The sequence below is a fragment of the Necator americanus genome, chromosome IV (genome assembly GCF_031761385.1).
Source record: "Necator americanus strain Aroian chromosome IV, whole genome shotgun sequence".
NCBI classification, from domain to species: Eukaryota; Metazoa; Nematoda; class Chromadorea; order Rhabditida; family Ancylostomatidae; genus Necator; species Necator americanus.
Genome location: NC_087374.1, coordinates 28,305,691 through 28,329,122, shown reverse-complemented (window position 1 = coordinate 28,329,122; position 23,432 = coordinate 28,305,691). Strand labels below are relative to the sequence as shown.

The 23,432-nt window shown below is 37.4% G+C and overlaps 1 protein-coding gene across 1 annotated transcript; it reads left to right on the top strand.

Annotated features, from left to right (window-relative positions):
* Window positions 1-6,121: 6,121 nt before the first annotated feature.
* On the top strand, window positions 6,122-14,296 carry RB195_002994 (uncharacterized protein; the record flags this gene model as incomplete). Its single annotated transcript, XM_064200482.1, has 7 exons — window positions 6,122-6,216; window positions 12,918-13,020; window positions 13,076-13,241; window positions 13,509-13,619; window positions 13,678-13,790; window positions 13,957-14,101; window positions 14,211-14,296. 7 exons carry the CDS (start codon window positions 6,122-6,124, stop codon window positions 14,294-14,296), a joined length of 819 nt encoding a protein of 272 aa, XP_064056363.1.
* Window positions 14,297-23,432: the final 9,136 nt, after the last annotated feature.

The following is a 23,432-nucleotide window of genomic DNA, read 5'->3' as shown; positions in this document are numbered from 1 at the left end:
TACTTTTTGGTGTATTCAATTAAAATCCATATTAAAAAGGATTGAGGCGAACATTGCAAGATTTAATTATCAGAACCGCTTAGTGATCTACGGATGATCTTCTTTCTAGTACTATATTCTAGTTATAGGATAAATTTTCTCTAATCTCCAGTCCTACCCGTGTTCCACTAATCGTTCTCTCACCAAAGTGATAATCCGCGTCACCAACATCACTTTAAGCCTAATCGACTGCAAATGTAGTCCATGGGTGATTGCGCGGTTTATAATTGCTTTCTGGAAGAGCAAAAACTGTTGACTCTTTATTAGCGCGCGAAAACAACTCATTCGTGCTGGGAACAAATATCCATAGGCGATTCGCACCCTTTCTAGTGTTTTCTCATGCCTATTTGCGACGATGGCATGGTTCCTCAGGGAAAGTTTACATAGGCTTCCGGCTGTTTTTGTTAAGGTGTGAATAGTAACTCACGTTCGGATGAATTAATGTTTAATTGATAGACGTTCGTTGTCAAACAGAGACTGTTGAATTTAAACTAACGCCACAAGTACTAAATATGTCACGTTCAAATCCATCAGAACAAAAAGTTGTGCAAACCACCGAAAAAGTCGAAAACTTTGAGGGTAGATTGGCAAAACAGGAGTCAAACTCATGATATTTGAAAATCCACAACTCGTCTCTTCTGAAAAGCACTTCTTGATTATAGTCATTATTTTTAGGACAACCGCATTGTTTATAACAGCGAGACTTCTTTTGATGCATGAATATTGCTCTGAACTTAAACAAATTAACAACGCTCTTGGCGTATCTGCCGCGACGAATGATGAAGTGGGATTCTGGATGGAATTTGAGATATTTTCCATGTATTCGTGTGCTCATTTCCAGGGTTCAGGAAGCATCGAAATGTTAATTTTGATCGCTGAGCGCACAACACCACTTCAATTTGAAAACGGCATTTTTCGTGTATTCTTTCTCAACTTTCGGCACCTGGAGAACTATTTTCAGGCAAGGAAGATTTAAGGGATTGTGTCATGTTAAATTCTAACTTCAACCTTATGCAGAATATTAGAATTCATTTTTAAATATTTGTTAATCCCATCAGATTTACAATGTTGAAAAAAATGTGACAGAACGATGCTTCAAAAATATGAACCTCAATCTCATTTAACATTTCTGTTTCTAGAAGTTCTAAGCTTTTCGAAACTGAGGTTTAATGCATCACCTACTTTCGAAGGTATTTATATAGTTGTGACATCAAAACTAAAGTCAAACGAATCCAGTTTATTTCGCAGAACGGATTATTTTCGAAAGGATTCGGATTAGGGCATTCAGTAAAGTGCCGATGCCGCTATTTGAATATGGTTTCGCTATAGAAGCCATTGTGTTCCCGATTTGTCTGTGGATTCAACTAGGTTTTTTTTTTCGGTCCGTTTGTGGCTCGATTTTTTCATTCCCTACTTTTTAGTTCATTTTTATAGAATGATTTCATAAAATTGGTGGGAATATATATTAGATATTTATTATTATGTATATTTATTTATTTGTAAGAGTTCTTACCCATTTCTCTTCACGATGGGCGCTATAACACAGTTTTTTTTAGCCACGGTCTGAAATCCTTTCAGAAGGATGCGTTCTTCTAATATTTTACTTTCTGTAACTGTTAGACCTTATGTACGGTGTTGAACAGTGCTTAAGGATGTGTTATTTGGTGTTTTTCTCACATAAACAGGATATACATCATCTGTTTAGATGTACCTGAATGGAGCAAATGATGTGCGAATAAAGTGCAAACATGTAGGAGCAGTGCACTGTTTACAGCGCTAAGAATCACCTTAGGGGACGCGATGGGATACTACAGCAGTAATCATTTGTTCCGTTTTTTCCTAAATAAGTTCTTCTAGAAAAACGTCTTTTCCGGGCGTGTTTGTAGTTAGTTGTCAGCGATGATTGCTCGATTCACCCGCATGTACAGCGCATGGAAGCCCTGTTATCAGAGAATAGCATGAATCAGAGGCTAATCCGGTCTTCACTGATAAGCATTAATCTCAAATACAAACCAAAGCTGGTCACAAGGCCGCAAGCACTGCCATGTAACACCGCTTGAGTATATTGATTTACTGGCTATACTACTTGTGTAGCCTTACGATCTGGGAAGTGAGCTTTAGGCACCATCGAGGGTAAAAATTTCCAGAAATATCGTAACCACATACACCAGCGGCTCGTTATGATATAATATATTTATTCATTTATTTATTTATTCACATACACCAGTGGTGCACTAGAAAAGAAAGATAAAATTTGCTAAGGAAGTATTCCTAAGGTAAATCCATGACTTTATTTTTTGTTATTTATATCTTATTATTATTATTATTATTATTATTATTATTATTATTATTATTACTCTTAGGTAAATAAATTTGTAAGTAACAAATTAACACATGTATTTCTATAGACGGATATATAAAATTAACGGATGGATAATATAAATAACGGATATTTGTGATATAAACAGATACTCTAACTTCTATTAACAGAGTTTCTAGGAGAAAATGGTGAAAGTTTGGAAATAAAAGGGTGGAATGAAACTGTTTTCGTAAAAAGTTTGTAATACACCAGGACTTTCGGTTTTTTTAAAGCTAGAAATGGAGAAATGGTGGAGAAATGTTGCGCCACATGCGCACGAATTGCTCGCAACAATTCTGAATACTTGAGTATAGAATTTCAACGTTCCATTTAAGGTGTGTTGGAGAGTTTGAAATTCTGTGAAATTTCGAATAAGAAATGGATAAATAACATCATCAATGCCCTACTAATTCCTTCCACATTTCCTAGGCAAGTGTTTTTTTTTGCTTATGGATGTTGCAGATCTAAATATGGATTTGATCCTACTTTCTTTGACCGCCCATTCGTTAATAACGTTAATTAATTAATATACATTAATTAATATATTTGTAAATGTAGGATTTAAAAAGCTTTTTTCTCGAAATTTCTTGTTTTGCTTGAAATGAAGTTTTGTGGGAGAAAAACTTCGAGATTTCTGCATATGCAGAGGTGGTCAGCTATTAAAGCCTTGATAATTATGCCTATTTTGTTAACTTCAGTATTTAGCACTAACTTGTATATCTTTGTAACGACTCGTTTTCAAAAGAAAAGTACCAAGGAAACAATTTTTTACTTTACGTGCACGGATTAGTCATGCATTAAACCCTTGGAAAACTCTGGAGTAAATAAACTGAAAGTGTTTGGTAAACAATCGGTTCAATTGGCCTCAGGGATAGATCATTGATTTTCCCCAGGCAAAATTCTTAGTTAGTCCTAATTTAGTTCTTAATCCCTCTTGATCTTAATAACTATTTACACAATAGGTTCTCCATTGAAAAAGGCCTACCCCTTCACATAACCGAGGCTTCTTCATCTGTGGCTCATCGCAAATTGCATGCATGTGTTCCTTTGCCATCCATACACGTTCACTACCATTCTGGTGGCCATAAATAGCGATTTTCTCATTTCAACGAACAATTGGATGCGTATGCATGCAAGCGTATCGCTTGCATGGTAAAAAAACAGTTCTTCACTGTAAAATTGCCTTAGACCTCAAAGAAAGCCGAAAATTTATAGAATTGCTGCTCAGACATGTGGGCGGATATTGCTCGTGGCTAAAGAGGCTACAATAGGTCTTTGATCGAGATAAATTGGATGGCATCAATTTTGAGATGATATCCACGTATCTTGTGGATTTGTGGTTATTAGAATCGGTTACGGTAGTCTGCAATGTGTTTTATCATAAATAACTTTCGTCGTCATAATGTTGCCTCTCGTTTCTAGCCACGGCTGAATAGGAGCTAATCGCTTCATCCTTCGAATAGCTTAGTCTAAAAATGTCTTCGAAACTGTGTCTACCTTCCGGAATTTGAAGCTCTAATTTTCTAGTGAATAGCTGATTGAATGACCACAAGTGAAACAAATTTCTTCGTCAAGTTTTTTTTTTTGCTCAAATTCAAAAAAAAATTTTGGTGATCTTTTTGATGCCTACGCTCGAAAATTCGAGATGTTGCTTTCCTGCGTTTTTTTTTTGCTACCTCAAAAGTTTGTTTACCACTCCATTAAACTGCACCCAGAAAGAAGAAAAACAATACATAGCAAAGGAAAAGGAACACGCATTCATTCTCACAGTTTCGTAGTTATGTGTGAGTTGAGTTACATCAAGAGTATATTTTTATGAGTGAAATCGGTGTTTTATTAATCGATACTTTACTACTACTATTTTTCATTATTTTATTTTTATTTTTATTACTTTACTCTGTAAGGAAAGCTTCATTGTCTCTATCCCAATGTTCAATCTTACAGCGCTCTTTTTATCAGCTGACCTTCTGCGGAAGGACTGATGAACTTTCCATGTTGTCTGTCCATTAAATGCTAAATAAGAATCCGTAGTGTAGTGACATTGATGGTGTTTTTGTATGAGTTGTCGCGAGTCATCGATGTTAATCTTAGAAGGGAGGAGACGTTGGAGGTGCTCTTGAGAAAGTTTTCAACCTGGAAGGAGGTTTTAGAGGAAGACAAAGTATTCACTATAAAAATGCTTTTTTTTAACAATTCTTTTTTCTCACGAAAAGCCTTTGTTTCTTTATTATTGTTGAAGTTGACTATGAAAAGGTTGAAGGGTCTTTCGAAAATTTTCAACCTGGAAGTTTTTAGAGGAAGACAAGGTATGCATTCATATTGAAGATGCTCTTTTCAACCATTTCTTTCTCCTGAAAATGCTGTTATTGCTTCCTCATTATTGTTGAAATTGTTTTTCTTGGCTACTCATTTTTTTTGATAATTTAGCCCTTCATTTCTATAGTATTCTTTTTTTTTCTGAAAGATATTTCTTTAAGGCCCAAATCCTTCAGAAACCGACTATGACCCGTGTTGTTGTAATTGCTGTTATGAAGCTTAAGTTTGACAGCAATCGACGAAAAATATCACTATTCACATTCAGGAAACCTCGTACCAATGTAGTAATCAAATTAATCGTTTTGTTCATTATTAGATCATTGGTGTTTTTATTTGAAAATATCCCATGGTAAATTTTGGATTTTAGTATCTACCTCGCCATAAGATTTTCTCCACCTTTTCTCTGTTGTTCAACAGGACATTAATCGCCTGTCAGCTTTGGATCAATTTTTGTTTTCCATTTAAAATAATATTCTTTTTTTCCAAATAAAAAAGTGTTTGTAGTTCATATGCTGTTTTTTCGTGGATTTTGTTGGGAACAACCAGCAAAAAACATTGGTCATTAGTACGGTGTTGATTAAAAGCTCTAAGTTGTTCAAAACGAATGGAAATGTTTATGAGCGGCAAAGGATTTCCTTCACATTTTCCCCTAAGACTTTCACTTACGCCCACGCAATGTAGCGTGTAGCCTCTGTTGTTCGAGCCATCAACATTGCGTGGTGTTTGTGTATCTTGTCTAGGGAAATTTAAGACTATACACAAATATACAATTAGCCTTCCATGCTGTGCCAACTGCTGAAAATTAAAGTGGAAGAGAAAGAGATGAAAATGAGAAAATGAAAATGACAGTGATTTTGAAAGATTGGAGACAGTGGAATGCGGATTTATTGTTCCACGACAATCCACTAAGTCTAAAATTCTAATTCTATCATATTGTTTCCATTCACTGCGTAAACTTTTAGCTTCATGGATGTGAGCGACGTCACGTCACGTCAGCCGAAAAATTGTGCTGTCTCCAACCATTTTTTTTTAACGGGGATTTCCCGGAAATTTTCAGGTAACTCAACAATCGTATAGTCAGTAGAACTGGATACTACGCCCGAAATTGGGGCAATTACAACTTTGTACAAATTAACACTATTAATTACGTGATTAGTAGCAGGCTATGTCCGGCGTACGGCTACGGCCACGCCCTCGAACCTCCAAAGTAGGCGGAGCGGCGGCAAGGGTGCGGGCGATCAGCCGCAGTTGAACGGTCAAGTACCGCCGTTGAGGAGACGGACCCACTGACCATCTCCAACTTGTTGAATTTGTTTACTTACGGTAGTTTACTGTAGCAGTCTTGTCGTTGAATAATGACCTCTATGTATGGTTTTTAGAAATTTTCACTTGTGAATGTGTTTCAGAATGTTCTCGCTGTGGTTCTCATTAATTGCACTGTCATTACGGTCAGTATCTGCAAAGAAACTTCCCGATATCTACTGGAATTCAACAAATTCACTGTGAGCTCTTTTATAATTTATTTCCAATATTTCGACCCTATTGTTTTTTCCAATATTTTAACCTGTTTTATTTTAAAATAACTTTTCATCACTGTTTATAACCTTTCGAGTAGAATGTGATTCGGATCCCAATTCTGAACTCATTGTGTTATTTTACTTCTACGGTTGCTTCCAAATTCTCATCTTTCTTTTCTGTCCGTTCCTAAGTCCGTTTGATCTTCTAGATTCACCCCTTCACAGTACTGTTACTCATTTACACTTCGGTGAGAATTCATTCCCGATTATCGGTTCCATTTATTCCCAAGAGTTTTGCGGTGCTCGTTACGTGCGTGCGGTATGTCCTAACAAGTAGCCGGCTCGGCGGGAGGTTATTAACCCAGCACATCACCAAATATGGGCACAGGCCGAACGGATAGCGGCATCGTGCTTTGTATGAATATTAATCCTACACAGATGACGGATATTGAGCGCGGTTTTGGCGTATTACTGGTTCTTTTCGACCTTAAGGGTGGGTCAGAATTAAAAATACGTGACTGGCTTTCTAGATCTGTTAATGTTGCGTTTTTTTTTTCAAAGTTTAAACTTTAAGTTTTACACGAATGTCCTTTTAATAGGCTTGACAATAACCATAGAACTCCGTTTTTTTAAATCACATACCCTTCGCTCTTTGTTTTCGGATTTTGATCCTTATTTAGCATCACTCGATTGTACATCGACAATCGCTTCGATTTCTGATATCGACGTTTCGACGTTCTCAGTTGATTTCTGATATTACGACAAACTTTATGAATTTTGATTTAGTGGAACCAGCCTATCATTTTCCCTATTTGCAGTTCTCTACGAATTTTGGAAATACAGAAATATATAAGGAATACAGAAGAACATTGCCTGTTTTTGAAACTATTTTTCTCATGATATATGTTTATCCAATACGAATTGATCTAAGATGCCGATGGGGCGAAACGCTTTGTTTGGAGGTCCCATTTGAAAAAAAAAATTCTTGTACTGTGAGAAATGAGAAGAAAGAAAAATTTCTTTTAGCATAACAAAACTGTGTTGAGGATTCATTCCCCATTCTCTGTGCGATTCAAGATTTTTAGAATATAAAACAACAAAAAAAACTCTTTAGTAATTTTTTCTAATAGAATTCCTGAAGATAAGTGATTTCCTATTCTATTTCCTGGTTGTGAAACGAAAGCTTAGATGAAATTCAAAAGATTGAGATAATCTTGCCAGGAATTGGAACTATTAGTGATCGTAGCGGCATTCAAAGCATTTAAGATGCGCCTCGTCGATCCACAAATTGCTCGTCACACCTGGTCTACAATTATACTGGCCCCCGTTGTACTAATGAACCGGAAACAAAGAGCTTTAGAATACTGTTTGTACAAATCTGCTCGCGCTGGGAAACTCGTCCAGACTAATTCTTTAAAGAAATATCTCATTAGTGGATGAAAAAGAAGCTTGTGGCGAAATACTTACTAACTATTCGAGTAGGTTGTCACTTGCTAGGTTACTGTAGTCATAAATTTATTTGTGCATGCAAATCCGTGCTGGCAGATGTTCTTTAGCCTGTCTTCTTTATGAACAGACTGTGCGCACCAAGGCTGACGATGATCTATGAGCTATATCTGTTATGGACTGTTTTGCTGTCATTTAGTTGCATCTATGACTGATCTATATTGATCGTATTGATCAACGGTTACTTGGGATGTACTCGCAGTAAATGTGCATTATTAAACTGGCTCCTAACAAATGTTTGAATCGTTGGTGCCGGTCTGATCGTGGATTAATGGCGGTCGTTGTGAACACACTTTAATCAATGAACACTATAGCGAAGAGGATATAAAGTGGAAAATAATGGGGAACAGTTTGGATCTGTCCAGTTGGTGTGGTTTGGAACATCGGCGATGTGATTGGGAATCGATTCCGATCCACCAGGGATTCAATTCTGCAGGAAAGAACTTGGATATAATAAATTTTATGGAATTTGGGTTCACGTTTGAGGGGTTTTACGATGGTGTTCTTCTGGATGTAGTGTGAACGAGTGAATTATACGCCAGGTTCCTGACAACGTCGCTTTATGACCCAAGTACTGGGTTGCAACCATTTTTTAGGTCAAACATGGACCTTCCCTTATATTCTCTGGATTTCTTGGTGTTCAGCAGGACAATGCAAAGTTAACGGATTTTTTCGGTTACTCCTTGAATTCCAAAAAAAGGAACTTGTTGATCAGTGACTAAAGCCAAGACTTCTAATCTGTCATCGACCGATTTTTTCATTTGAGGTGTCAAACTTCAAAGGACGAAAAGGAGACGTCCTCTAGTGTGTGACATCATAATTGCAGACACTACTTCAGCACAGCACGATAACATCATGTCGCGACCTTTCATTACCGAATCACCCTTCCTCATGACATCTCCATCTACAGCCCGTGTTGCGCTCACAAAAAAACGCTAGAAGCTCGAGCTCAACCCGATAATCGGCCCAGTAACTAGTAATGCGCGACTAAACAAACAATTTGGGTGAAGAAAGAGCTGCATGGGAAAATGTGTCCGTGTTGTGTTGACAAACAGAAGGATGTCCTTATCGAGGAGTAAATAAAGCTCATGGATAGGAATTGATGATGAATCACATCGGTGAATTTGTGGTTTTACCGCAACGTTTCGGATGTTTCACTAGAAATATTTCATACGTAAAATATGGAAGACGGAAAAAGCATTTAAAACCAGGCTTTCTTTTAGGTGGTGTCGTTAAGTAATGTCGTTGAGTGACTGACTAAATATCTTAAAAAGTAAAAACAAATAAAAAAATAAATAAGTTCGGAAACAAAAATCATGTACTCTTCATGTATTCTCTCTTTCCATTGGTTTGATAGCCTCCGTAAAAGTTGTCCAAGAAGCAGAGGCCACGAGAACGAATTTAAAAATTTCGAGAAAAAGTAGATAGAAATCATATATTCGTATACAGTAGAGGGGAAAGAAATAATAAGAAAGTTCAAAGAGAAAGTCGTTCAACAGAAGTGGCAGTGAATACCGTAATAATGGGAACCATAGCATCAAAACTACAAGAAAAAGGATTTTGTCAAGCAGCGCTTGACTCCCAGCTATTTTTCCACAGACATAATCGTCCATATGTAATTTTTCAAGTTTTTTTTTAAAGTCAATCGACTACTTCATAATGTAAATTTAATACCGTACAATTAGAAGTCGCTTGTAGTATGTAGAGATCTACAGTTAGAGGAGGTGTATGATAGAAGGAATAGACAATTTTAAGTATTCTAACGCCTTGAGGAGTTTATGGAATGGGAGCGATTTCAAATCCCCGCCACAAAATTTTGACGTAATAGTAAAGAAAAGTTAGAAATTGTTACCGCTTTAGTGATTCTCAACTTCTTTGAAATCTGCTCAGGAACAACAATTAACAGTTACAATGCTGTTTTATAACCGGCCAATTCTTCCGTGAAGGTTCCGATGCAATTAAAGGCCATCCGGCTAAACTTCAATTGCACAGCAACCGTAAAAGTTCCAAGGTCGTGTAATGTTCGAACTTCTGGGTAGGGGTATAATTGACGTGTTATCAGATTTACCACCCTTTATTCGTCGGAAAGGGAATTGGGCAGAAGAAAGTGTCATAAATTGAGTGACCTCGAATTTATGACTGTTTAGTAGTTTGGGAAGTGGTCGGTCGGCGGTTAAGAGGTTCTTTCCTATAGTTTGGGCGCCGACAGTATGCGCAATCCGAGCGGTCCTTTAATGTCCGAAGTTGATGTTACGGGAATACATATGTTCGACCGGTGAATCGAGGTTAAGAGGTACCAAGGCATTAGTTGAACAAATTTTAAGGGTTTGGAAGGTTTACTGAGGTGATTTACTGTAACAGCGACATAGTTCCGAGTCTTAGAAGACAGTCTGCCGCCCGACCTCCATACGTTTCTTTCTGCACCTGCATTATTGAGTAATCTGTATACAATCCGGTAAACATCTGCTCAGCACAAGGGTGTTTAGTTACTATTCTTTCATATCTTCCCACTCTATCTTACTGCTGGTCACCTGTCAATGTCTGGGTCTCGTCGGATAGTGTACTCTTTCGCCGACGCAACAACGCACATTAAGAGATCACATTTCTCACATGTTCCATGCAGGAAATTGCCCAGAACTGTCGAACTGTGCTTTGCGCGGCTTCGTTTCAAAGGAACGCCGACAGTGATTTGTCGCTTGGAATGTCGTTAGATGAGCTGAGTTTTCGCGCGAACAGGTGTTGGAAAACGTCCGGAAAATGGGAACATACATGCTGTATTAGGGGAATTCCAATTCCACACCGTACCGCTGAAGTGTTCTATCATTCAGTCTCATTAAGGGTCTAGACTGGCCCAAGGCCGCTAAGCCGCTACGCAAACGGAAGATTAGATGAGCTGAAGATGTCCTTATGTATGCATAAGCAATAAAGAGGCGTTTGGGTGCAGCAGACAGTAGAAGTTATTAAATGCCCGATGTCCATTCATAGGAGGAATATTAATGAGATGAAGACAATGACGAAGAAAATTTTCCCTTTTTTAGGCGAGTTTTTTAGGTCATAAGAAATCTAGGATTGTAAGCGCATTGACACAAAGTGATCCCCAATGAGATTTCTGTGAAATTTCCTTTTTTCTATATTCTTTCACTTATGATAGTTTTTTTTTCCATATATTGCTTCTCATCACTTGTTTCTTCTGATCGTTTTCACTTATTTTCTTTTGTTTCGGGTCTTTTCAGGTAAAAGTGGTTAAAGGCATCACCCCACGAGTCTGAGGTGGTACGGATTTCAGGTGGAGTATTCGTATACGGGATAGTAGATTACGGAGAGAGGGTGATTCCGTTCAATTCTTCCTAATTGCCGTAAAAAACGGCCTAGAAGACGCGACGCGTGCGCAAGGCTGGAGCGCTCCAATCGAACTCCTTGTAGAAAATAGCGCGCCAGAACGCCCGAAGCCGTATCTTTACGGCAATTAGGAAGAAATGGACGGAATCACCCCCTCTCCATAATCTACTCTCCCGTATACGAATACTCCACCTGAAGTCCGTACCACCTCAGATTTGTGGGGTGATGCCTTTAATTTTGAGGGATTAATTTTAATTATATGTAATTGTGTGTTCTAGTGTGACCATTAATTCTTTTTTGTTACAGGGTTTTAATTATATTATTGAACTTTTACATAATTTTATTAATTATTACCATGATTAATTACTTAATTCTTACAAGGTTAGCTGTGCGGCTAACACTTAATTTTTCTAGTTGTAAAAGGCTTTTGGTTATTACGCAGACTTCTGCGAGGTTTCTTAACATACTTGAAGGATGTCCTTATGTGTGTTTATCAGTCTTTTCCCGGTGAGGTAATTTCGAATTGAGGTTCGATGAGTTTCTTTCACCTGCTTTACTGTTATTTGCCGGATTAACTCCTCAAGAGCTAAGGTAGTCGAAATGTACGTGGTAGATGGAACCGATTAGTAGTGCATACGAGTTAGTTCCAGTTGAAAAAGCTCATAATGTGCTGTCGTGTAGTGGTGCTCATTAGGCCATCGATGAATCTTACGAGCAGCGCACATCGCTCGAAAACACTTATGAATAGAGTGTAGTAATCAAATTTCATCGAGATGACCAATTAGGGCGCTTAATTAAGGGACGTGCGCTGATTCTACTGCTAAGCACCAGGGGAACTCACTTGGCACTGACGCGATCTGTGACGTTTGTGCGCTACGCGCAGTACATCGAAAAGGCCGGTCAATTCTAGTCGTTTTATGGCGTGGATGATTTACGAGAGAAGGTATGACACGCACCGCTGCGCGTGTCATTTAACAATAGTCGTAAATTGTGGGGAACCTCGCCTCGGATGATCAAAGGAATGCTGGTTGTAATCTACTCAGAATTTATGCAGGATGGTTATATGCCTGAGGCGATAGATAAGAAATCCCGATTTGGGAGCAATGATTATGGAAGAATTGACCGATTTCTCCCGGAAATTGTCCGAGGATTTGCTTCACGCTATTGTCCGTAAAAGGAGATACTGTCTACAATGTTTCAGAAAGGCCTCTAGATGCTCAAAATTCTCTTCAAGACTTATTTCACCCGGAGATTTCGATTTCTTCCCAGGATCACTTTTGATCTCATTCCATCAATGTCTTTTTCAAAGAAATATGTTTATCTTTTCTTATTCTTTTTTCGAGCGTTGACAGTTATTCTTTTATATTTTTTTTAAAGAGAAGTATTATCCTATCAGTATCTTAAAATGTTATCATCTTCCAGTTTTTAAGTTGTTTTGTTTTTGTTCTATTTATTGGTGGATTCAAGTATTACTAATTACTCTTATTTGCTAACCTTTTCGTTATTATTTTTTTTAAAGAAAGTGTTTTGTCTGAAGTTTAAGAAATGTTGTCTGTCCAGTGCAAGGTTTCTAGCTTTGTCGTAGTTCAGTAAGTCGGTCCCATTTTTCTTCTCATCTAATGGGCCTAACATAGTGTGGGTCTGTTGGTGTTTTTCTAGTTTCTTCCCTCTGAATACGTGAATGAAAAATTCACCAGGAATTATTTTAAGCTAATCTACCGTAATTTTTCCCAATTTGTTTTTTTTCCTGAAAACTTTTTCCTTTGGAACAATTGCCTTTTCCAACTATATTTGCAGTTTTTGTGACTTTTCCACTTTGTGCATTGTGATTTTTCTTTCAGAGTTGAGCGATTCGCTGCCATCGGTGACTCGTTGGACATCATTTGCCCCTACTATGAACCTGACATCGAACCCTCATCTACTGAACAGAGTATCATATACAGAGTAAGTTCATTTTGTGAATATGATAGGCGGAGCTTAATCTAACTTTTTCTTTTAGGTCAGTGAATCTGATTACGAGACCTGTACCTTATCGTCGACGGCCAGAGAACTTGGCAGATGCATTTCACCGATGAGACGGGACAAAGTTAAAGTGTCATTCAGACTGTTGAGTCCGAATCCTTCAGCTCTCGACTACCGACCCGGACACACATACTATTTCATATGTAAGTTTTAAGTTATTGGTTCGGTTTCTCTTTTTTTTTGGAAGGGAGGATCGTGAGATTGGCCAATCACGGCGTGACTACACACCTAACATTGACCACTCACGAAAGGTATGCACGATTATTGATCGAATTCCTTCTAACTCATCTGACATTTTCAAGATTCAAGATGTTTTGGAAATGATAGCAACCCTAATGGCAGTGTTTTCAAATTTACCTGAACCGAACCGTATGACTTTTCACCCGCTTATTGATCATATTGATTTTTAGCAACTTCTACCGGAACCAAACGTGGCTTAGAAAATCGATACGGAGGATTATGCGCCAGTCATCAGCTCAAAATGGTGATACATGTGACGGACAAAAACGGCGATATTAGCAGTATGTGTGGATTATGGGCGTTATTGATTTCATTGATTGACTCAATCCATCGCTTCAGGTCATATTCATCGTATTCATCGAAAACCAGTCACAACAACTACGACCTCTACACAAGCTCCGGCAGATGCCCGTTGGCCATCGGATCCATTGTGGGGAGAGTTTTTCGAGAAGGTGGGTAGGCCATTTCTTTTCGGTTGCCCTTGACAAACTAAAAATCTGGAATCCATCATGATCGTTCTCTTGAAGTTATTTTTCGTTTTGTTTTTCTTGAGGTTTCTTGCTTTTTTTTTTGTTTCTGTCGAAACCATCAGTTCCAATAAGCTGCAGTATTTTCCAGGTGGGACGCGGTGAGAATCCAATCCAATGGGCTACAGTAACCCGTGGAGAACGTGTGCCGTTAGATGGAGGAAACCGACGACATGAGTATGAAGCGCTTGCGCTCGGTGATGAAGTTGATTTTCAAATTCATGAGATTGGAGATGGTTAGTTTATTTAATTATTACTTTTCTTCCTCATTAATCTTTATTTATTTCTTCATTTATTTTTTCTTTCCTACTTCATCTAGCACCACATTGACATCGTTTATTTCAGTTGAAAGCCTGTTCTCTTCGGGACCCGCTCGACCATCAACAGCACTGGCCGTTATTCTCCTTGCTACAATACTTCTCACATTATAGCCTACCTGGTTCATTACCGCATAGCACAAGACTCATAGCGGGTGAATCACGGGTAATATCCGGACGTGATAGATATTTACGTACCGGATCAGATCAATACCGATTGTGATGTATTTCTATATATTGTTGATCAAAAGCATGTTGTATGTATATATTGTTTAAATTAATAAATGTTATTTCTATTGATTTTTTCGCAGGCAGAGGGATTTTGGGCAATTTTTGTGTCACGAGACTGATTGATCGGTTCACGACGAAACGATAAATCCTCGATCGACTGTTTCCTCCACCTATTGCGAACGAAATTATGTGCGCAGTGAAAAATTGTCATTGCCGTAAGATTACAGCTACGTAGCTCTGGAGAGATAAAATCCATTGTTTCCATCGCTTAAAAAAGAGGTCGGGGACGCACAGCGAACGAAATTCTTTTGAGATGTATTTATTTTGAAACTTGGCGGAATTTGCAGTATTTTCGCCTTCACGACTTCCACCACACACGTACAGAGTTGGCCACGAGCCAGGAATGCACCAGTAGAAATTCAAATTATCTCACGCCTGTTCTCCCTTTATTTTCTTCTGTTTTTTTTTTCTCTTTCCTATATTGTTTGTGTCAGTTGTCCATATTCGAGCAGAGTGTTTGTTTAGACACAATAAAAAAATCTTAAAATAAAAATATAAGAACTACAGACAAATCGCTGAAGAATGGGGCTGGACATAATTGATTGATTGATTCAGTTACGCTAGGAACATATGTATCCCTATGGTAAAGAGGTATGAAGTGAACCTCATCTCATCACCATAAAAAAATACGAGGAAAACAAAAAATAATTGTGGATAAATATCCTGTTTCAGTTACTTTTGCATTTCTTCGTAAATATGACGGTATGATAGTCTTCATCTGTCGAAGTCAAGCACTCTCCACAGTTCCCAATGTTGGGTCCCAATGGTGGTGGGTGGAGCAGAAAGCAGTTGGCGGCATGAAACATCACCGGAAGCATTTTAGGAATCGTTTTGATGTTTGTTGTTTGTTTACTCGACGGTTTAGGAAATTGTGGTGATGAGAAAAGACAAGAAAACAGGGCGAATCTGGGTGTGAATTAAAAAAAAGCATTCCCAAAAAGAACACTATCAACAGTGAATACGGTACCAAAAGGTATTTATGCAAGTAAGCTTAAAATTTTCGAACGATTCCGAAAATCGGGAAAAAGGTCGTGTGAAAATCCATTCTGTATTGTCGCGTGCTTCATGCGACAATAATCGCGTGTGTTGGATGGCGGCCGTCAAGATGATACGGTGATCGTCGCCGCCATCGATGAGACACGATAATCATCACCTTACTGCTACCGTGTCCAGTGAAGCGCAAATCGACGGACGGCCTCGCAATATTTGCAATGAATACGAGCGAAATGAACGATTGAGGTTATGTACGGATAAGGGATAGCCAAAAAATGTGTAACTTAGATCAACTCGAAGTATCTTGATCTACTGATTTATGGATAAGAGAGCACACACAGATTAGCACTGATCCAAAGCTAAGACTTCGAACGTTTCGAGTTCAAATTTGTTCCATGTTTCCTTTACACTTCTTTTTTCTTGTGAACTATCAGCTGTTTCTGAATCATTCTCATACTTTCATACTTTTTCACTTTCTTATCGAAACTTATGACCATCTTTAAAAAAGTGGTTAAAGTGAATTTTCATTAGCAGTGATTTTTTTCGACAATGATTTGTGAGATATTTGTATTTTTGTGGTAAGTATTTTCAAAGATCACACTAAATTTTTGTGGAATCGCAGCAAAAAACAATTTTTCAAAATTTTTCCATTGCCGACAAGTACATATCAATTATTTAGATTTTTCTTCATCAATCACCATTTTTGCATTTGAAAATGTTTTGATTTTCTTTTTCTTTTTCTCTTCTTTTCTCTTTCTTTCTCTTTTGAATTCATACTCGTAGTACTTTTTTGAACCCACTGTACTTTTTTTGAAAAAAAAACCGGCGTAGGAGTATATATAAAAGGAATAAATAATAAATTCAAGAGGCAAAATGTAGAAGGTTTATAAGCGCAAACCGATGAATGAATGGCAAAAGGACTCGTACAAAACCAAACACAAATCGTTAGAAGTTCTGTAAAATCTATTTTTAATATTTGTTTCCTTACTCGGCAATTACTTTCTTGACAAAGTTTCTCTTTTTTCCATAGAAAACCATGAAAAACATTGATTTATCTAAATGCATACAATATTTCCACTGTACCCAAACAAAGCTCCCATTCCACTTCTGATATTTTTTTTTGGAATTAAAACTACAGCTCATAGTTTAGATTCAAAATAGAACGAAAGAACCAATTTATTATTCTGAGGAATAACTTGCCAAGGAAAAATCTAGGCGAACACCTGCCAGTGAACGATTAAAGCTGTTTCATACTGTTGAGGCTTTTGCCCTATCCGGAAAACTACCGCTATCTCTACTCATCTGCAAAAAAAAACGATTGCTTTCTTTTTACTTGTTCAGAATGGGGGGTTGGTGTTGGTAATCAAGTGTGATAGTTATTAAAATCCCTCAAATCCACACAACGTCGCTTTTCACGGATCTCTACCGATCCTGAGTTTATGACTGACGCACGAAGTTCATAAAAATCAGTTGCAACGCTTTTTGAACTTTGCTTATGGGTTGGAAAAGTGTATTTCTACTCTCAATAGCGTGTATTTTTAAGAAAATGGCTGCAAGGTTTTGAAGTCCGACACAGAATTGCAAATGAAGGCTGATTACTTTATGAATTACGGTTATAAGTGATCAAGAAGTTCAGTTCCAGGAAATGCTTCATTCAAAAAATATTTATTAATTTATTTATTTACCTACATAGCACGCTCATTAGCGTTGTAAAAAAAAAAGAAATTGTGCAAGCGATAGGAAGACAAACAAACAGACTGAGGTTTTGTCCCTTCGCTGCTGTTGTTGTCAAATTCGCACGCAATTTGTCATAATTTTTTCATCTACATACATCGTAAAAAAACCATTTAGTCCTACAAATCATACCTCCATGTCTATGGTAATTGTCAACACATTACCGTATCTAATCGCTACTTTTGTACAGGTGTTTGCGCTAATTATCCGCAACAATTTGACACCACATTCTTCTTCTCATTTTTCTTATCCGAACCTGTTCGGCCCAACACTCGACTCATATGCTAATCATCGCCATAATTACCGTGTCGAGTGCGCGAATCTGTTGTTTTTGGGGTTTGGGCCATGAGGGTCGTTTAGAGACCTCGTGGCGAGGGGACTGTGCTGGGGTAGAGCTACAATCGACCGAGATCACTTTGATCTACTTTTCGAGTAAGGAAAGCAGCGAACAAATAATTTTTACTATCCTCTTTCAGGTTATCGTGATTTCATTCGATTTCGGACGATAACGTGAACAACTCGATCGGGGTTACGGTAAGAAAACAACTGCTCAATGTTTACAGGACTTATCTGTGATATTCGATACCTTAGCGTAACCACTCAGGGTAATCTTGGACGTGACTCTCAGAACAAGTGTTCGACAACGTGACACCGAGTAACAGAATCAGAGGAGATGAGGGGAGGGGAAGGGTCGGGTGAGCATTTTGTGGAATTTTCTAGAAATCAGATCAATATTCAACAATTCAACCATGTTACACTGTAATTCTAAGTAATACATTTTATTTCAAGACTTCTTATTTAATTAATTAACTTATTTATTTATTTATTTATTTTACTTTACTATTTACTTTTAATGTAATTTTTGATAGACCCATTTTTTTTTGGACCCCTTGACTTAATTTCCAGAGATTTTGAAGAATTACCTATGTCAGATTCGTATACACATACTTTACTTTTGTGGGGATGTTTTAACTTTGAAAAGAACATAGTCGCAATTTGAATATTTCTCTCAATTCTTACATTTTTTTTCATTTGATCACTGGAAGCTTCTGCTCTATTGCTACTAAGGCGATTTCTTCTAGCCAAACCTGCTAATATCGTTCACACGTCGTCCATTATGTTGAGATTTGTGATTAAGTGTTGATTTCCTCTATTCAAGGATAGGGGTTCGCATGCAAATATGAGCCGTCAATCACAGTTTTCTTAATCAGATGTTTTCGAAGGGATCTGATTTGGGTTTTTATAGGCAATGGGGTTAGTGGATAAGCAGGGAAGGAGCGAGAAGGTAAGGTCTGATCGGAAACAAAGGAGTTTCGAAGAAGTTTCTAAAAAGGTGGATTTTTTCTTTAAAAATGAATTGCAACTTAGGGTGAAAATTATATAATTTTCACAACCTTTTTTTTATACAAAAAGAAGCACTAAACCAGAGATTCAAAGATAGTCAAAGAGATGATTCAAAGAGTTGAGATGCGTATGAGTGAGCTCAATCACTCACTGTCTAATTTCTGCTTTAAGATAAATTCTATTCTATTATACTTATTTTAAACTTGAATATTCTAATTTTATTTCAAGGTTAGAGCGCCTAGAAAGAGAGAATTATTGTATTGTGAAGATATCACAAGATCCAGAAGTTCTCCTGGAGTGCATTGGAGCACCACAGACCAGGATCTCATCTCATAGCAACTAATCCGTGATTAATGATTCCCGTTGAAAACCCTCCCTAAAGCCGTTTACCTTCGTTTTATGACCATCCAGCCATTAGCTAATCATTTGCAAGGCGGCAACTCGCTGCAAAAGTGTTTCAAAGCGGTTGTTGTGGTCGACGGTGAGTACGGCGGCGGCGGCGATGGCAGTTGTAATGCCGTGTCAGAACACATGTCAGCAGTCGGCAACGTGCCTGTTCCGTTTAAATTATGCTGATCGTCGAGATGGATTTATGGAAAGGGAACAGGTGAACCCGGGGAGTGTCCCATCCGACAAGAAGAGAATTCTTCTGAATTACCACGAAGAAACCGAATTTGTTCGAGTTTTTGTAGGAAAAAAGCTCTATTACACCATAGAGCCAACAAAGAAATTAATGTTGAGTTTATGGAGAGGATCTCAGTTTTTTGGAATTTTGTTTAAGTGAGAAGATCAGATGACCCTAGGGCACAACGGATAATTATATGAGGCTCAGCCCTGCTAGTATGTAGAGAGGTGATATTAAAAAAAAGGTTAGCCAGTGAGTTCTGGAAGTTTTACCAGAGACCAGATAAAGATCAAGTTGAGGCGAGTTATGAAGAAGAATGACCGTGGCTACTGTAAGTAGAATCTAGCGGATTTCCATGACTCATTTGAGTCACCCCAACTTCTGTTAGTGCGCGGAAACGTAACCAGACAGGCTGAATTGATTGAAAAACCAAACTTTGTGGTAATAACATAGTTATTTTGTTAATTCCGTCAGACCCATAAAGTTAGGAACAAATGAATCCTTGGTCTTCTGTTTATCTGGGACGATTTGTTTATTGTAACCCTCAAGAACGGGCTATATATATATATATATATATATATATATATATATATATATATTTGTGATTAGTGAAATTTAACAAACAGGAAGGTGTTGTTCTTCTAATTGATATCTGAATTTGCGAAATGTACTTCGCGTTTTTGCACTTATTATTGAAGACAACCTCACGAGTTCTATGTACTTATGAGTAAAATGAACTCAATGTTGAAATTTTTAGCTTATGATCCTCTGAAACAAGCGTTGCACAGTTTTTCATTCCAATTTTTTGAAATTTTTTAAAATTACTTTTAAAAAACACTTCCTATACCTCCATATGATTTCTACTAAGCTCACCAAAAACTGAATTCCAGGGGATAGCCCGTTGTTTCCATTAAATACGGCACTTTTTGGAAGCGCGATAATTTTTCAGCTTAGATTCATCAACGTTTAAACGAAGGAGAGAGTAAAACGAACTTTCTAGAAGTTTTCGTCGGTAAACGTTCAATCGAACTAATCTTTTCTATTTTTCTTACTGATTCTTGAAGATTGAATGGTACGAATATTCAAAAAATCTAAGTAGTTGTTGTTGTGTTGCTTTTGTTGAATATTTCAGGAGTTACCTGAATGACTGCGAAAATATGAGCTCTCTTCTTACTTTGTAGAACTGGTTGTGTTGTTTACGTTCACACTTTTCTTTCATACTTCGTCCGGAAGTGTACGACTGCTTAGGATGTTTATGTTTATGTTTATGACCGACAACATTGTAACATACGGACATAAGTCTCCGCCCGTAATTCTAAAGATTTTTTGAAGTTCATGTGCACTATCGGAACATGTGGAACACTTGTCGCAAACGTAGTGTACACGTCCGACGAGTGATCGCTTACACGACAGCAGGCGGCGTTTGTGATTTGGATTTGCAAGAACATGTGTTCAGAAGCACTTCAACAATAAATAAAAATATTGGGGATATATCACAATTGGAACTGATGATCATTAGAATCAATAGAAAATTCCTCACAGCTATTGATAGATCCACAGAAATTCTGCACGAATTTTTTTTTCGACTGTTGAAAAATTCCCGTTTCTTTAAAGGTACTTGAGATGTTTCCCTCCACCGAGAATGTTGACGACAATATCACCAGGTGCTTTGGATAAGCACTACTTATATGGATTTTTCCTTGGAAGGATACCGATTGTCTCTTTTTTCCTGTTTTTCTTTTGGTTTTACTGCAGGGAGTAGGTCCAGCGGAAACGGTATCGTTCCAATGATTTTGACACCTTTCCAAAAAAAAAACGACGTCATTACCCGTCATGACTGTTGTAAAACACGTAAAAATTACTAATATACGAATGAACGGTGGGAAATTCTCTCGACCATTGAAAAATGCTCTGTTGAAGCACTTTTTGAAATGGAATCTAAACGAAAATAAGAGGAGTTTCTCCGACCATCTCTAACAACTTACTACGCAAGTTTATGATTTTCGAGGAAACATTCTCTTATCGTAACTGTACACATTTATTCTGAGGTCTTTTTTTGTTTAGAGAATACTCCTAGAAATGTGTCTTTGCAACAAATAGATTACACCCAGGTGTTTGCTGTACTTTTGAAGAGGTCAAACACTGTACGTAAACATCCCAAAAATCAGTTCTTTTTCCAGCAAAGTTTAAAGAATCTGGGAGCGGGAAATTGTAGAAAAAATCAATACCAGAATAGATTAAGACCCTTTCGACGCCGACTTTAATCGAAAATGGAGTTTTAATTCCGGAACTCGTATGGTTCGCTCTTAAGAAATTGGGACACATACATTTGATATTATACGAATTCACAATGTTCATGAAATTTCCGAAGTAAATCTTCAATAGGTATCACACTGAATGACGATTTACTTGGTTAAGGAATGGGAAAAATTCCCAAAAAATAATTCTAAGCTTCATTATCATTTCGTGTGGACATCAACTTTGACTCCTTCAAGAATCATTGACATTTTGTGTCTCCTAGGTTTTTTTTTGTCTATTCTGCCTTTTTTTGTTGCTTTTCGTTTTTCTCGTCGCATCGTAAATCCAACGAAATCTAACATATAGCTTGGATTCTCCGCGAAGTGACCAGGAGACTTCTCCTAAGCCTGTAATAGCTTTGGAAAAGTCCAAAGATGGCGCAATGTGCCACGCAACCAGTGAAATCCAAGTCCACGCTCTTAATTGCCCGGTGTCCAATTAAGCGCACACGATCAAGTATCGTGCTAATTGTCGACTCAGTAGTAGCTGAAATGTGAGACCTACGGATTGAGATGAATCTGGGTGGGATTTAGTGGATTTTAAGGATCAAAAATCCATCGATAGGGATTTTATAGTTAGCTGCCATAGTATAGTAACAATATGAAGGTGGTTCATAGACTATCAAATAATTTTGTATCAAACATTTTAGGAATTCGTTTAGTTGTATGGGAAAAATCAGAAATTCAGGAATTTACAGGAAAATCTTCTGTGATCCAATTAATCTCATGGGATTAGGGATAGAGCAAATACACATGCATTGTTGTGATTCTTTTTTTTTTCTAAAATTTTTTCTACAGAACTTGCTGAGCTCTTCATTTCTAGAGGATGACTGAGATTTTTTGGGTTATTTCGTCATTTAGAAAAAAAAAACTATTAGGAGCGGTTGGTGTGCCTTTCTCTCTTTTTCTTTTTCTCTCTCACTGCCTTTTTTTTTTGCTTTTCGAAAGCAAAATTTAGTTACCGTTGGTACTTAGTTATCAACTTTTATTCAGTTGCCGTGGATAGGTCATAACGATGTTAAAACCTAACATTATAACAACAACGTTTTTGGGTTTTTTTTCAGAAAGATGAGGAGAGAATTTTTTTTTGAAGAAGTGACTAGATTTGATCCGTGTGATTTGGGTCAAAAAACCGGTAAGTACGCTTTCCCAAGGAATCTCAAGTAAAATCCTGAAAATAATTATGAGAGAAAGAGGATTCCGACTGCCAGAATAACTTAATTGGCGAAGAAAAAGGAACAGAAGTTGCTGAATTTTTTTTTTTCAAAGAGATGGGACCTTACTGTCAAAGTGTACGATATAATTCTACCAGAAGATGCTATAGTGAAGAATCATATTTTCTTTGCATGTCGCAGATTTCTTCAAAAATTGCGGTAAATCTCATGTTTCATCCAGATTAGAAGTGTTCTCACCGTCAATAAAGTCGCTAAAGTCTTTTAGGAGCAAGTACTGCAATAGTAAATACTAATGTTGAATGTAAATTTTAGTAATTAGTTTTAATATTATTAGAAATATTATGGATAAATTGTACAGACGATACCCATTATAAAAAAAAAACAGAACTTTGCGAGATTATTCTTTCTTTATTCTCAAATTAAGCTCTTGTACCTCAACTCTTGTTTAGAATTTTGATGTTTGATTATTTCTCATTTTTTCGCACTGGAAAAAGAATTATTTATTAGTGGAAGTTTATTTCGCACATTTAAGGAATTCAAGAATTCTTTTAGGAAAAATTATTTTGCGCAAAAAAAGAAGAGGCCTATGATTGTGGATGTCAATATATTTTCCCACCTGCGTTTCTACCTGGGACCCTAGGGGGTTCCCAACCAAGCGAATCGATGGAAGCGACGATAATTGGTTTCTTTATCACTGTGTATGTGTGGATTTCGCTACAACTAACAATTACAGTATCCGTTAAGTCCTTAAATGTCCCTTATGGCAGCTGAATATGTTCATAAACTCGCGC